Genomic DNA, 16974 nt, shown 5'->3' with positions numbered 1-16974 from the left:
CCAGGGGCCTCGGCAGGCGGTGGCGCTCGCCAAGAACCGCGGTCCCCCAAGCCCGCAGAGCGTGGGCTCGGAAGTGGCGAAAACAAAGGAAAACGATGCCCAAACCGGGTCCATGGGCAAAAAGCGCCTTCCAGCCCCGGCGGAAGCAGCGGGGCCGGGGGCAGGTAGGTGACGTCACTTTGCCCGCCCCCCCGCCTTTCTCGGAAGGATACGTCGCTCCCCCCCATCCCCGCCCCCCAAAAGCCGGGGACCCCTAGGAGAGGGGGCGGTCGCTGAGGCCTCCAGGGGCGGGGCCTCCCGCGGGGAGCAGGTGCGTCCTCGCGGTTGCCCGGGTAACGCGCTCCCCGGAAGTGCCCGAGCCCCGAGGAGGGCGCGGCGGCCCGCGGCGGCCACAGCCGGCTCAGCCCAACATGGCGGAGGGCGGGGCGGCGCGCCGGGCCGCGGAGCGGGAGCAGGAGGCCGCGGCCGCCCCGGCCTCGGCCCCGCCGACCCCGGGGGGGCACCGCCAGGAGAAGAGGCCCTTGGGGGCGCGGGCTGGGCCCAGGCCCCCCACCGCCCGCGACCTGCAGGTAGGGACGGAAGGCGGCGCCCCTCCCCCCCGCCCCTCGGCGCGCTCCCGCCAAAAGGAGGGCCGGGCCGGAGCGCTTCCGGCGCCCGGCCTGCGCCCCCTCCTCCGGCCCCCGCCGCACCGGCCCCTTCCTCCCAGCCCGGGGGCCCCGGTGAGCCCCGGGCCAGCGCGCGCGGCCGGGGCCTGCAGACGCGCGGCTCCCCCGCAGTCGCCGCGGGCCTTGGCGTTTTGGGAGCTTGCCTTGTTTCTGCCCTTGAAGGAGTCAGGTAGACGGGAATACTTTTTCGTAAAGCGCCGGGGGCAGAGTCTGGAGGACCCGAGTTCCGATGCGGCCCCAGACCTAGTGGCCTGGCCTTGGGCAAGCCGCCTGACCCCGTTACCTTGCAAAACCTGTGAAAAAGAGTGGTCACTCAGTAAACCTTCATGAAGCGTCTACCTGTGCGGGACGAAGTCTGTGCAAAAGAACTTCAGCTCCCGAGGAACTCACCCTCTCATTGAGAGAGCACAAACAAGCTATATGAAGGAAAAGCAAAAAAGTCATCAACTCCCTCAGATTGTGGTGGGGACTAAAAGGAAATCAAGGAAGCCAGTCATCACTAGAGTGGGGGACGCCTGGTCAGGAAGATCTGGGTGCACTCTTACTCAGCTCACTGACAGTCCTTGAGCCTCTGTAGAGCCCCTCACCATGCTGATAAACCTAGAGAAATGAAGTAAAATGTGTGTCAACAGTGGAAACATTTGAAAAACATAGTTGATCTGGAAAACATCCTGGAGGGGAGAAAAAAAAATTGATATAGAATTCTTAAACAGAAAAAGCCAGCATGCTCAGAAAAGCTTCCAGTTTAGTAAAATTCAGCGCTTTATCTGCTCTTTAGACTGATTTCAGTAAATACGTGGTTGTTTTTCTGACCTTGAAAATCTGTACTTTAGCAGAGAATATTCTAACTAGATCAGTAATCCATTCTACAAATAACTAGTCTTTAGATGAAAAGTTTTACTCGATTCATAATCTCATATATGTGTATATTTTTACAACCCATCCGTCCCTTTTCATCCTTAGTTATGTCCTCCCATGAACTTTACCTTAGAGTATCTGTCCAACTCAGTGAAGACCCAGTTATTGTTCACATTCCCTATATGATTATGCACTTCTTTTCTAAGTAATACATTTTGTGGTGCTATCTTTTTACATTTCTTGTGTAATTCTACATTCTTTTTTCTTAATTAAAAATATTTTATTGATGCATTCCATGTTTTACAACGTAATTACTCCTAGGCAATATTTCCCCCCCTTCCTCCATAATGTTCTTCTTTATATTAAAAAATTGAGCAAAACTAATTTAGCAGCCAGGACTCATACCATCATGAGAATGTAACATTCTGTATCTAAAGTCTACCAACTCCATTAGAGAGAATATTCTAACATTAGTTCTCAGTAAATAATGTTAGTTGCTGAATTTAATCCAAATTACATTGTCTTCATTTACTTTAGAATCATTCCTTTTACATTATATTCTACTTATATTAGAATTAGTTCTTTGCTCTGTATCAGTTCTTACAAGTTTTTCCTGTTTTCTCTAAATTCCTCATATTCATAAGTAATATTTTCATGATATTCACATACTACAATATATCCAACTGTTCTTCCTATCACTCACAATTTTGATTCTTTGAAAATTGTTTTTAACTTTAGAGCATACTATCAAACTAGAAAATAATTCTTTTTTAAAAAATTTGTTTCTGTGTCAAGACACAGTTTTTAACTATATAATTTCCCAGTGGCATTCTAGTACTTTTTTCTTCCATCATATAGAACATGGATTAGAGTAAGGGAGACACAAGTCAGAAAAATAAGTTAGGAATACATTGCAGTAGCAGAGGATATTCATAAATGAGATCCTAAACTGAAGTGTGATTGTGAGAAATAGCAAGAAAAAGATAGATGGAAACTTTTTTTGTGGAGATAGAAAAGCAGTATTTGACATCAGGCTGGATATAGTGAGTAAGGGGAGGGAGAAGTCGAGATTATGAACTCAGGAGACAAGAAGGATAGTAGTACCTTCTCTAAAAATAAAGACATATGGTAGAAACATAGGTTAGGGGTGAGAAGTAAGATAATGAGCTCTGTCTTTTTTCAGAGTTTGAGACATCTTTGGGACATCCAGTTTAAAACATCCAACAGGTAGTTGGTTATGTTGGATGTATTGATCTACAAGTCACCTACATAGAGTTGTGTTTTTTTAATTTTGAATTTGTTACAATTTTTCCCCTAATCTTGCTTCCCTCCCCCTACCTCCCACAGAAGGCAGCTGTCTGCCAGTCCTTACATAGTTTCCATGGTATACATTGATCTAAGTTGAATGTGATGGGAGAGAAATCATATCCTTAAGGAAGAAAAATATTGTGCCTGATTGTTGCACTAATGGAATGAGGGAGTCTATCAAGGTTGATCATCACCCCCATGTTTCTACTAGGGTGTACAGTGTTCCTCTGGTTCTACTCATCTCACTCAGCATCAGTCCATACAAATCTTTCCAGGCTTCCCTGAATTCCTATCCCTCCTGGCTTCTAATAGAACAATAGTGTTCCATCACATACATATACCACATTTTGCTAAGCCATTCCCCAATTGAAGGACATTTACTTAATTTCCAGTTCTTTGCCACCATGAACAGAGAGCTGCTATGAATGAATATTTTTGTACAAGTGATGTTTTTTATACATTGCTAAAATATTCTTGTTTAAGAGTAAACATAATACCCCCCCAATATAGATCCTCATGAGAAATAAAGGAAAGGAAAGAGAGAAAAAAATGTGTTTCAGTCTGTGTTCTGATACCATCAGCTCTGTCTCATTGGATCAAATTATTTATCGTAAGTCCATCATAAAAGTTACTTCCATATCTTTCTACTGTTGCTGTTTCCCACTGTTTGCTAATTCCTCCATCCATTGCTCCCCACTACCACATATTATGTTTTCTCTCTCCTTTCACTCTGTCCCTTTTCTAAAATGTGCTGTAGAGTAGTTGAGTGGCGCAGCAGACAGAGCACTGGCTCTGGACCAAGAAGCCCCAAGCCCACATACCACCCCAGAGACCCAGCAACCACCAGGTCCCATGGTCCTGGACAGGCCACCCAATCCCAGCCCCTTGAAAAACGTTAAAATGAAAATGTGTTATATCTGACTATTGTCTCCTATGATCTACCCTCTCCTCTATCACCCACATCCTCCCCCTTTCCCCCTTCTCTCCTTTTTACTCTAGATGTCTATACCTTATTGAATATGAAGCTGTTTCCTCTCTGAGCCATTTCTGATGAGAATGAAGGTTCCCTCATTCCCCCTCGCCTTCCCCTGTTCCATATCATTGCAAAAGCTCATTGTAAAAAAAAAAATATATATATATATATATATATATATCTTTTATATGAAATATCTTAGCCTATTCCACCTCTCCTTTCTCTTACTCCTTGTGTAATTCCCTTTTAGCCATTGACTCCATTTTTACAATATAGTATATCTTCAAATTCAGCTCTCCTGTGCTTTGTCTATAAAAGCTCCTTCTACCTGCTCTATTAAATAAGAAGGTTCATATATGAACATTATCAGTATAATTTTTCTATACAGGAATACATGCTGTTCATCATCATTAAGTCTTTCATATTTTACACTTCTACACTCTATGCTTCACCTGAGTCCTGTATTTGAAGATCAAATTTTCTGTTGAGCTCTGGTCATTTCAACAGGAGTATTTGAAATTCCCCTGGTTCATTGAAAATCCATCTTTTCCCCTGGAAGAGGATGTTCAGTTTTGCCTGGTAGTTGATTCTTGGTTGCATTCCAAGCTCTTTGCCTTCTGGTATATCATATTCCCAGCCCTACAGGCCCTTTAAGTGCTCTCTGATCCTGGCTACTTGTAATATTTTCTCTTTGACTTCGGAGTTCTGGAACTTAGCTATAATATTCCTGGGGGTTGGGGGTTTTTTTTTTATCTCTTTCTGGGGGAGATTGGTAGATTCTCTCAATTTCTCTCAATCTCTCAATTTCTATTTTACCCTCTGCTTCTAGGATATCAGGGCAATTTTCCTGTACCTTTAAAAATGAGGTCAAAGGAGTGGCTAGATGGCTCAGTGTATAGAGCACCGGCCCAGAGTCAGGTACTCCTGAGTTCAAATCTGGCCTCAAACACTTGATTACCTAGCTGTGTGGCCTTGGGCAAGCCACTTGACCTTATAAAAAAACCTTAAAAATAAGGTCAAGGCTCTTTTCTTGATCATGACTTTCAGGTGCCTCAATAATTTTAAAATTATCTTTCCTGAATCTGTTTTCCAGATCATTTGTTTTTTTCAATGAGATATTTCACATTTTCTTCTAATTTTTCATTCTTTTTGGTGTTGATCTATTGTGTCTTGATTTCTCACAAAGTCAACAGCTTCCTTTAGCTCTATTCTACCTATATCTGAAGGATTTATTTTCTTCAGAGAGCTTTCTTATTTCCTTTTCCATCTGGCCAATTCTGCTTCTTAAAACATTCTTCTCCTCAATAACTTTTTTGAACTTTTATCCATTTGACCTAAACTGGTTTTTAATATATTATTTTCTTTAGCATTTATTTGGATCTCCCTGACTGAGCTGCTGACTTCTTTTTCATGGTTTTCCTGCATCTCTCTCATTTCTTTTCCCAAGTTTTCTTCTATCTCCCTTACTTGATTTTCAAAATCTTTTTTGAGGTCTGTCAATAGCCTGAGCCCAACTTCTGTTTTTCTTGGAGTCTTTACATGCAGGAGCTTGTATTACCTGAACTTCAGATTGAGTATTTTGATCTTTCTTGGTATCATAGACAAAGTAATTCTCAGTGGTGTTCCCCTTTTTTGTTGTTGTTGTTTACTCATTTCTCCAGCCTGTGCCTGGTTTGGGGGTGCTTCCTGAGCTTTTGAGTATTATTGGGACACCTGCTTTGAGGGTTTTTTTGGACACCCCACTGGGTCCTTTATTCCTTCAAGGTCTTATGTTCTCTGGCCTGTGCTTTGATATGTAGATGACCACAGGTGCTGGCCTCTGCCCTGGAGCTGTGAGGAGGGTCCCTGCTACCTTAGTATGAAAGGCCAAACTGCAACCTGGATCTGAGTGTGGGCAAGCAACAGAGTCCTGCCCCAGGGAGAGCAGAGATATTTCTGCAATCTCTGCTGATCCCTTTACGGTTTGTGGACTGTGCTCTGCAGGTATGGGCTGGTTTCCTCCTATTCTCAAAGGTTCTGCAGTTGGTGTTCCTCATTCCACACTCATTCTGGTGTAGTACAGTTCTCTCACCTCCCCTTCAGACTGTTCCCAGTGATCCCTGGGCTGGGCTGCGCTGCGCTGGGCTGCACTGCTTCCGGTGCTTTTTTCCAACTCCAGTCCTGGTGAAACACACCTTTCCCACTGAACTTCTAAGTCATCTTGGACTGGGAAAATGTATCACTCAGTCTTTCTGTGGATTCTGCCCCTCTAAATTTTGGCTAGAGTCATCATTTGATGGCTTTTGGAGTTCTTTGAGGAAGGAGTTTCTGGGAAATGTTGCCTTCACACTGCCATCTTCAGTGACAATCTACATAGAGCTGTTAATTAAACTCTTGGGAGTTGATATAATCACTAAGGGAGAGTTTAGAAAAAGCAGAGTGGAATTTGAATAATGTATTGAAAGTGAAGGAATGAGATACAAATGATAGGCTAGCAAAAGAGACTGAGAAAGAGGGTGGGAGAATCAAGAGGAGAGCACTGTTAATGAAAATTTAAAAAAAGAGAGAGTATCCAGGAGAAGATGGTCATCAGTGTTAAAACCTTGCAGAGAAATTGAGGATGATGGCTGAGAAGAGATCAGACTATAAATACATGGTTAACTTTAGAGAAAGCAATTTCCATTGTGATGAAGTTAAAAGCTAAATTGCAAAAGTTTAGAAATGAATTAGAGAAATGACTTAGAAACAACAAATTATTAAATTCTTGTTGCATGATTGTTACGGCATCAATTTTATTTTATTTTTTTCCCAAAACAGAACATTCCACTTCTAGAGTTTTCTAATTATAGAAAATTGAATTGGATTATAAAATTATATATATAGAATTATAGAAATTTTAGAAAATTAAATTGAATGTAAATCTGCCTGGTTTTGATTTCTACTTTCTATTTCTGTCTACTCTAGGCCCAAAACAGAGAGGACAGTCATTCACATGAAGAATGCTGTCACATCCTGCAAGTCTTTTTACTTTTTTCTTATGGATAAATTTCCTCAGCTATATCATAATTTCAACATTATTTACCAGCCTTTTTGCCTCCTAAACATTCTCCTGTTTACCAATTTTCTAACTAAAATGTAATTCTCAGGACTGAATATAATATTCTTAGATATGTTCTGACAAGGAAAAAGTGCCAGTAGCATTCATTTGATAGAGGATGTCCTTTGTACAGCAACTCAAATAATTTTCCTAACCTACCAGAAAGTAAAACCATACAATACAATATGATTCCTTCATGCAATAAACATAGTTGTATTGAGGTTTATTTTTATTTTTGTAAATTGACATTTTGCAGTTGTATCTCAGATGTATTTATAAGAATTTACTATTTAAAGAATTTTTTGGTGAATATTTTTCAAGCAAAGAAACTTAATTCAATAAATTGTTTACTCCCTAATTTATTTTCTAAGTTCCAATTTTGGGGTATTGTATTTAGTTAAAGCAGGACATAGTAGTAGATTGGCATTTTGAAAACTATCGTGTCTTCATCATACTTAATCACTATGGCCTAGTTTAAAAAATTCTCTTTTAAGACCATGTTTTGCATAAGTTATGACTTCAGCACTTTTAAATTTACCATTATTTTCTTATGGCATAAGATGAGAGTGATTCATCCTTGGACTCTGATTCAGGGTAGAAAGCTACAATAAAGGAACTCTGACTGAATTCAAGTGCTTCTTTAAATGTTTAATACAGTTTGGGTATTAATGAACCAGTCTTATAGGTTGCCTCCTTACCTCCAACACTATGTAGATAAATGGGGAAGGGGAAATCAGGATTTTTCTACCTGATTTAATGTTTTGCTTAATAGATTTTTGAATTAGATAGTTGGAATGCTCAAGAAGAAAGGTTTCCATAACCTTAGAAGTTTTGGGGTGTTTTTTTTAGGTTTTTGCAAGGCAAATGGGGTTAAGTGGCTTGCCCAAAGCCACACAGCTAGGTAATTATTAAGTGTCTTGAGGCCAGATTTGAACCCAGGTACTCCTGACTCCAGGGCCGGTACTCTATCCACTGCGCCACCTAGCCTACCCCACCTTAGAAGTTTTAAACCATGCTGTGATATGAATATACATATATGTGGGTATCTTCATATGTATATTTTGTTGTAGAGGCATTTTAGTCTTGACTCTGTGTGGCTCCATTTGAGGTTTTCTTGTTAAAGATACTAGAATGATTTGCCATTTCCTCCTCCAGCTCATTTTACAGATGAGGAAACAAACAGGATTAAGTCATTTGCCCAGGGTAACATATCTATTAAGTTTCTGAGCTCAGATTTGAACTCAGAAAGATGTTTTCCTCACTCCCAGGCACAGCACTTAGCACTTATCATCTTGCTAAGAACAATCCTCTACTTGTATACTTAATCCTATCTCCTTTCTGCTTCTACAGCATTGGGCATCCTTAATCATCACTGCCCCTGCAGTATTCAACTAGTTTTTTTCCCTATTGCCTTCAAACATTCTTGTGTCTCTGATGCTTAAAAACCTTCGCTAGACCTCTTTATCTCCTAAAACTATCATACTATGTCTATGCCTATGCTTGCTACCTCCACTTACTCTCCTGTCACTCATTCCTTTGCAATCTGACTTTTCAGTTTAGTGAAGATCTCTCACTTGTCAAATCTGATGGTCCTAGTCTTTCTCAACCTACCTGTCAAATTTGATCCTATGAGCTACTTTTCCCTGCTAGTATATCCTTTTTCATTTCCTCTTTCTTCATTTCCTAGGTTTTCATGACACTATTCTCTCCCAGTTTGCCTCCTACCTCACTGCTCCTTCTTAGTCTCCTTTGCTGCCTCATTATCTATACCATACCCTTAATTGTGAATGTTCTTCAAGGTTCTTTCTTGGTCCTTCTTCCTCTATTCTCAGTAATCCTATCATCTCCCAAGGTTTTAACTATCATCTTTATGCAGATTATCATATTTCTGTCCAGTCCTAGTCTCTCCCCTGAGCTTTATTTTTGTTGCTATGGAGTCATCTCAGTCATATCTGAATCATGACCTTATTTGTGGCTTTCTTGGCAAAGATACAGTAGTTTGCCATTTCCATCTCTAGCTCATTTTATAGAAGAGGAAACTGAGGCAAAAAGAAATAAGTGACAGATAAAAAATATCTTAGGCTGATTTTGAACTCAAGTTCTTCTGACTACAGGATCCTCTATCCATTGCCCATATTATCATTATCATTTCCTATTAGACATTTAAAATTCGGTATGCCTGGAGACTTTTAAACTCATTTAAAGTGGTTTATTTCCCTTTCAAACTCTCTTTTCTTATAAACTTCCTTATTTGTCAGATACTAACATCTTTCCAGTCAATCATGTTCACAATCTCAAATTTTCTTCCATTCTTCACTCTACGTCACACATTTGGAATCTTTAGGTGTGTGAATTTGGGGAAGTCGCTTCTCTGGACCTCAGTTTCTTCCTCCGTTAAGAAAGGAAATTATCTCTTAAGGCTCCTCCTAGCACCAGAGTTCTATTTTCACTTTATAGATCTATAAACACATATGTTTTTGTATATACATATATATTATATATGTGTGTATATATATATACACACATATACATACAGATTTTGAATTTAAGTTTCAAAACCAAATTTATCTTTACTTTCACTTGTAAATGTTCAGATCCATTCACTCCATAAATATTTATTAACAATGACTCTGTATTTTGTCTGATGCCAGGACTGCAGTGATTAAAAAAAACGACATAGTCACTCCATGTAAAGAGATTATTTTATGCTTGATTGGGAGAAGATAAGTTTTGTACATGTTAGGGACAAAGGAGAAATAAAGACAAAGCACTATAGGAAAATTGCAAGAGAGTAAGAATATTTTTACCCAGGAGAATAAGGAAATTAAGAAGAAAGAAATAGCATTCTAGAAAAAAATATACAGAGACATTAAGAGAGTAAAAAAGTTCTCTAATTAAAAGTAATATTCTCACTTGTATTGTTTGGAAACATTAAACAGGAAACACTATAACAAAATTTTTGTAAATTGTTTTTACTTATGGTATATTCCTAAACTAACCCATTCAGTAGTAATTCTATTTATAATTAAAGAAAAATGTCCCTCTCCTCTCTTATAAGTAGGTCAAGTTTTCATATGCTGATTGAGAAGGAACCTTTACCACTTGATTAGTAATACATATTTTTTCTGTGTGCTTGACTTTTTACTGGATTTTTTACTTTTTTCTAATGTTAGATATTTTCACAAGACTTTCTATCTTTTAGTTGGCCTTAGCAGAATTATATGAAGATGAAGTTAAGTGCAGATCATCATTTCAGTCTGATAAATCAAAATCTAAAGTTTTTAAAAGCCCAAGAACACCACCTCAAAGGTAAGTGTTCTTTTTGTTCTGTAATCTTTTATTTTTAATCTTCAATTTGTAATAAGGTTCAGATTTAGACTAGAAAAAATACTTCATTTTTCACTATAATATGATAAACTTCAGTCATCCCAGTACTGTGACATTATATGTTATTTATTTCCTATAGGCAACACATTGTTACATTGTTTTCTAATCTGTTTAGTGACTTTTTCCTTTTGATAATTGACTAAACATTTATTAATGTGCCTACATTGTAAGTCTTATGAAAACTTGACTCCTTTGCTTTGCTTCTTGTTCTAGATAGCATTCTTGTTCTGGATTTACTCCCTCCATCATTCTGATTTTGTTTTTTCTCACTGGATATACATATATATATATATATATATATATATATATATATATATATATATACACACACATATACATATGTATAGTTCAAACTAGCTTATTCTGCTTGTTTCAGTAGTTTAAAAAGTTATTGTTGTTTTTAATTCTCTTGTGATTTCACTGAGCAAACCATTTCTTTTCACATTTGTAAAGTGTATTTGTCAACTAAATCATTTAATACCCAACTACATGAGCTATCAAGTGCCACAAAGTTAGCTCTTTCTCCAATCTCCTGTCCCTGCTTCCACAGTCCTTGCAGCATTAATCAAAGTTGTGCCTCTGTGGAGAATGACAAACTGCCACTGAAAAGACAGGAAAACCAGACTTGCGAAGCAGTCTAAGCATCCTGAGGCAGAGACTAGAGGTACCAAGTGCAAAGTGGATCAACCACCTCAACTACTACAAATTCTCAGAATGTGATGAAGTTAACCTAGGTTCCTAAGTCCAAGAACCTCAAAAATAGCAGTGCCCCATCTTGAGATGACCAGCTCCTTTTCCCAGTTAAACTTTGCAAAAATCAATGGAGAGAGCCATCGTTTTGAGAAAAGGGCTTAATAGCTCAACATCTCTATTAGTACTGATAGCAGTTTCCAGTGAACTGCAACAAACATGGTAGTTCCAATGAACTGCCACAAACATGTAACCCCAAGACATCTGAGATCATCAGAACCATTCTGACCACTAATCCTACACTAGCCTAACCTTTTTTTTTTTAAGGCTTTTTTTGCAAGGCAAACGGGGTTAAGTGGCTTGCCCAAGGCCACACAGCTAGGTAATTATTAAGTGTCTGAGACCGGATTTGAACCCAGGCACTCCTGACTCCAAGGTCGGTGCTTTATCCACTACGCCACCTAGCCGCCCCGGCTAGCCTAACCTTTGCCTGCAATGGGTTCTGTTGATTTATAGCCTGGCCCTAATTGTCAGTATTTTGAGGAAATTTTCCTTATCTGATTCCCTGAAATACTTTCATTACAGCATAGTATTGAATGAATATTAGTTTTGGAATGAGGAGGAGATCTGGACTCAAGCTACTTAACCTCTCTGATCCTCAATTTCTTAATCTCTGAAGTGAGGATATCTGTAGTACCTACCTCTATCAAAGGGTTGTAATGAGAAATTATATGAAAATATATAGGTCCTAAAGGAGAGATCCTAACCTCTGATAAGACGTTAAGGACATCTGCCTCAACTAGACAAGTTTGATCCTGGTCTTATTCCTGGTCATATAAGTTGTAAACATATCATGCAATCCCAAGGGGATGCAGATATTAGAACCTGAAACCCACCCTCTCCACCAAAATGCCAGAATTTTATTTTTTCAACTTTGCCCTATTTGTAATAGAATTTTGAAATTCTTGATTTAGATGGGTGACTTCTAGAACAATGAAGTAGCCTCCTGAGCACTGAGATAATCCATCTGTGTCCTCATATTCTGTAGGACTCTATCTGCTTGACATTCCTGGCATCTCAAACTTGAGTCTTTGTCTGTCTTTCTGGGAAATGTGGATTTTTGCTGAATGGTAGCCCAGTTCTAAGTTATCTTGATGTAGCAGATAAACCCTTCCAAGGAACACTTTTGAAAGTCTAAAATTAGACAATGAAGGAATGGGAGAAGTACTAAACTGCAGTTAAAGCCTATTCCCATTGAGAATCACATTCCAAGCATTATGGAAGAGGCAAAGCCAGATAAAAAAAATGTAAATTGATGGAATTGACAAGGGATGACTAGGCAGTCATCTGTGTCATGGTGTATCACTTAACATTTGACAAATAAAATAATTTGAAGCAAGGTATCCTACCTCACTGAGAAGCTCTGTAAATAATATCCCATCATAATAATCCCAATAATATCCCAACATAATTTCAGAAACCGTATGACTTTTTCAGTACTGAAGAAGAAACATAACTATAATAATTGTAGAAATAGCTTTTATTTTCAGTGCTCTTCCTTCAAGATCATCAGTTCCTACAGGGATGCTATGGTCCCTGAAACAGAAAAAGGCTACATAAAGTGGCTCATGTAACCAAGCCAGACTCCTAAGCAAGTGAGAGAAAGATCTTCCCTTAAGTCTCAGCAAACTATGCCCTGGTAATAGCACCATATTTTACTTATCTAGGACTGTCTACTAGAATAGTAGACTATAAAAGAAGCATAATTGAATTAGGAATAAAATTTAGACAGCAATGAGTAAGGAAAAATCTTTATTACCTATAAATATATAAACAATATTATTTATAAATATATAAATATTACTTTAACTATAGGAACTGTGGAAATAAGCAGAACTCTAAAACCAGAAGAGAACTTATTTGGATGTCAGCCTTGGTCATAGAGACAGGAATACCCAAGTACTTGACCCCTGATGAGTCTTCAGGAGAGCTTGGCCATATAATTGTCAAGTACTAAGAATGGAGAGTATATAAGAAGAGTTAGAAAAATAAATAAATGCTTAAATGAAACATCATTACATTCCTGTACTAAATTCTCAGTTACACCTTTGAAGTGTAAGAGGGTAAAGTGAACCCTTTCCTATAAATTTTCAACCATATTTCATTAGAGCACCTCTCTGGCTGCCTTATTATCACAGATCTGTGCCTTCTACCTTTATCTGACTATAGATCCCTTTTTTTGAGCTGTGTGATTCCTTTGTTATAACATAGATGGTCTCATAGTTTATAAGATCTGTGGATCCTCCTTTGACTAGCTTATCTTGCCTAGACTATGACACAGTTTGCCTCAGTATGTTTGTGTGCAAACCTATGGTTTCATTAGTGTGTAGCCTCTGGTATGGTCACACCAGTAATTCTGTGGAAGAACTCTTATTCTCTTAATTACCAAGGAGATCAAGAAATCTAGTGACTTTGCCATAAATAATGTTCATTGCCTAGACTATGACACAGTTTTCATTGCCTAGACTATGACAGAGTTTTAGATGGACAACCCATGTAGATCTCCCTGATTTTTATTAAGATTTTGAAAGATACTGTGAATTGATAATTAAACAGGAGTAGCAGAGAGGTTGAATTACTATGGAAATCAACCCTCAAAGCTTTTGAAATTAGTATGGCTTAAATATTCCAAATAATTACTACATTAAGGTCATTGTTTTTATGTATTCTCTTGACAGATTATGTATTTTAACAATTCCTTTTGAATAAAGCTTTAGTTTGAAATTTTTAATGTTCTGTGATTATGTTTACATGGAACTAGTGAATCAAGTCCTTTGTTCAAAAAAGTTTTGTTTTTGATACTACTATATGTATACAGCAGCCAGAAAAAAAAATGTGCCTTAATTTGTATGTGGGTGTTTATGAGCCCTTCTTCTTCTTCTTCTTGTAGTATAAGAATGTCTAATTGAGGGAGTCCTGCTTTCCCTAATTCTACAAGAGTTATTTCTTTCTGGATCAGATAAGAGCTGTATCTCTTTTCTGTACTGGCTATTTTCAACAACTTTGTGATCTTATTGATGATAACAGTCTTTCTAACAGTGCAGATTATAATCAGCATTTCTTATATAATCTGTGCTAATTTATCCACCTTCCCCCATTTTACAGATGAGGACATTCAAATTCCATATGATGATAAGAATTGGCCCAGATCAGCTGAATACTGATATGGGTTTGTGTGTTTTTTGAGTAAAGAAAAGCTGAATTTACTTGTACATTAATTAAAGATAATTGCTTACATAGTTTAAATGTGTGTGTGTGTGTATATACACATATAAATGCATGTATACTATATTTCTGAAGCAGCAGTCTTAAATTTGGGAATCATCAAAAAAACAATAATAGATGAAATTTATACAATACTTTTAAGATTTGTAAAAAGCTTTACATATTTTATTTCATTTGAACTTTATGACAATTGTGTGGGGTTAGGTACTACCGACATTAGTAATTCCATTTTCCAGATGAGGATATTGAGATTAGAGATGTTAAGTGATTAGCCCACAGTTATGTAGCCTGTAAGTATCAGAGATGGGATTTAAAAATAATAATAGTTAACATTTATATAATGCTTATAATGTGCTTGGCATTATGCTAAAAACTTTATAATTATTATCTCATTTGATCTTCACACATTCCTGGCAGGTAGGTATAATTATTCCTATTTTAAAGATGAGGAAACTGAGGCAAACAGATTAAGTGATTTATCCAGGGTCATTCAACCAGAAATGAAATACAAATCCAGGTCTTCTGACTCCAAAGTCCAGCCTTCTATCCCCTGTACCATGCTGCATGAAAAATGCTTTCCCCAGACTTCAAGACTTCTGGGTAGATGATCATATATGAGAAACCACTGACATGAAGAAATAAGAATTACACCAGATTAAAAAAAAAGCAGTAGTGACAAAAAGAACTTATTAGGCATATTTATTAAGGAAAATGGAAAGAACATTTGAGGAGCAAGACTAATTGGTTCTTGTCCTTCATGATTGAAGAAGACCAAAATGACATCACTGTGTTTCAGACAAATTACAGAGTGTGTGTGTGTGTGTGTGTGTGTGTGTGTGTGTGTGTGTGTGTGTGTCTGGCCGATCAGACCAATCAGAACTCGGAATGCTCTTCTATAGGTCAGGTAAAAATAGTCCTTGTGAACACCTGGGGTGGGTACTCTAAAGGTAAGTATGCTACATTTCCTTTGAGCTGCTTCCATTCTGTCTTCCTCATAGAGCAAATTATCCTATCTGATGAGAGCATGTCATGCAATGTGGTCTTGTGCCATTGTTTCCCATGCTATACAGTCAATTCCAAAATTCTCAAGATGTTCAGGGTCCCACTGTCACTTCTTCTGACCTTGTGAGCAATGGCTCTGTGTGAGGTCTCCATAAAATAATCTTTTTGACATTAACCTGACATTCTAACAACATGACCAGCCCATCATAGTTGTGTTCTTGGAAGTAATGTTGGAATGCTAAGAAGTTTAGTTCTAGAAAGGATTCCAGTGTCTGGTATCTTCTCCTGCCAGGTGATCTTCAGAATCTTCATGAGACAATTTAAATGAAGCCATTCAGTTTCCTGACATGGTATGGATAGACTGTCCAGGTTTCACAGACATATAGCAGTGAGGTCAGCACAATGGCTCTGTAGACCTTCAATGTAGTAGTCAGTCTAATACACTCTTCTCTCTCACACTTTCTTTTGGAGTCTCTCAAATGCTGAGCTAACTCTGGCAATGAGTGTGTCAGTGTCATTGTCAATGCTTACCTCCCTGGAAAGGACACTGCCAAGGAAGTGAACTTGTCCGCAGTACTCAAAACTTCTCCATTTGCTGTAATTGATGATTCCACATTTGGATGGTGTGGTGCTGGCAGATGTTTTCTGTGTTTTCTTGGTGTTAATTGTTAAACCAAAATGAGCACAAGCAGTACAGAATCTATCCATACTTTGTTGCATCTCAACTTCAGACTGCATTGAGTGTACAGTCATCTCAAAATAGAAGATCATGCACCAACACTCCCTCCACTTTGATCTTGACTTGTAGCCTTTTGAAGTTGAAGAATTTGCCATTAGTGCAGTAGCTGACCATGTTCATCCTCAGTGAAGGCATTTGATAACATGACTGAAAACATATTAAAAAGTAAGGACACATCCTTGTTTTACTCCACTGGTGACTGGGAAATCTCAAGAGCATCTTCTACTATCCAGGCATGCATGCCATCATGAAACTGATGAGCTTCTCTGGGCAACTACATTTTGACATAATTTTCCACAGCCGACAGTATCAGAGACCTTGGTCAGATCTACAAATGTTATATACAGACCTCTGTTCGGTTCCTGGCATTTTTCTGGTGGTGTTGGGCAGCAAACACTATATCATCTGTTCCTTGACTCTTTCTGAAGCCATACTGGCTCTCAGGGAGGTGATCATCTTCCAGGTGAAGGATCAGTCTATTGAGAAAGACTCTAGCCTGAATTTTACCAATGATGATTAAAAGAGAAAATATCCAACTGGTACAGGATATTCTATTTCCTTTGCCTTTAAAAGAGATGGATGCTGGAGGCATCCTTGAATTCTTGGCGGATAACCATAATCTCTTCATGCCATATAACCTGGACATTCAGCTTTTGGATGAGCAGTGGAATCCCCCCCCTCCCCCATAGATCTCAGTAGGAATCGATTCAGAACCAGGTCCTTTGCCCCTTGAAAGGAGCCTAATGGCATTCAAAACCTCTTCTTCAGTTGGAACTTCAGCTAGAGACTGATTGACTTCAACTTGAAGTAAACTGTCAATGGCTTTTGCATTGACTGATGATGGTCTGTTAAGAACACTATGAAAAAAATAATAAAAAAAAATAACACTATGGAAATGTTCAGTCCATCTCTCTAGGATCATGTCCCTGTCATTGATCAATATCAACACTGAGAACTGAGATGCCCCATATTATCTTTAATCCATAAATAG

The 16974-nt window shown here is 38.6% G+C and overlaps 1 protein-coding gene across 2 annotated transcripts in view; it reads left to right on the top strand.

Annotated features, from left to right (window-relative positions):
• Positions 1-364: 364 nt before the first annotated feature.
• The window catches only part of UBXN2B (UBX domain protein 2B), a 57498-nt gene continuing 40888 nt past the window's right edge, over positions 365-16974 (top strand). Inside the window, exons 1-2 of one of the 2 annotated variants that reach the window (XM_074205852.1) lie at positions 365-569; positions 10083-10189. In XM_074205852.1, coding sequence (XP_074061953.1) covers positions 411-569; positions 10083-10189 — 266 coding nt within the window. In that variant the 5' untranslated portion in view covers positions 365-410. The remainder of the gene's footprint in view (positions 570-10082; positions 10190-16974) is intronic. The other variant, XM_074205851.1, reaches the window with a different exon arrangement.

This window comes from Macrotis lagotis, chromosome X (genome assembly GCF_037893015.1).
Source record: "Macrotis lagotis isolate mMagLag1 chromosome X, bilby.v1.9.chrom.fasta, whole genome shotgun sequence".
Lineage (NCBI taxonomy): Eukaryota > Metazoa > Chordata > Mammalia > Peramelemorphia > Peramelidae > Macrotis > Macrotis lagotis.
This window is presented reverse-complemented; position numbering and strand designations above follow the sequence as displayed.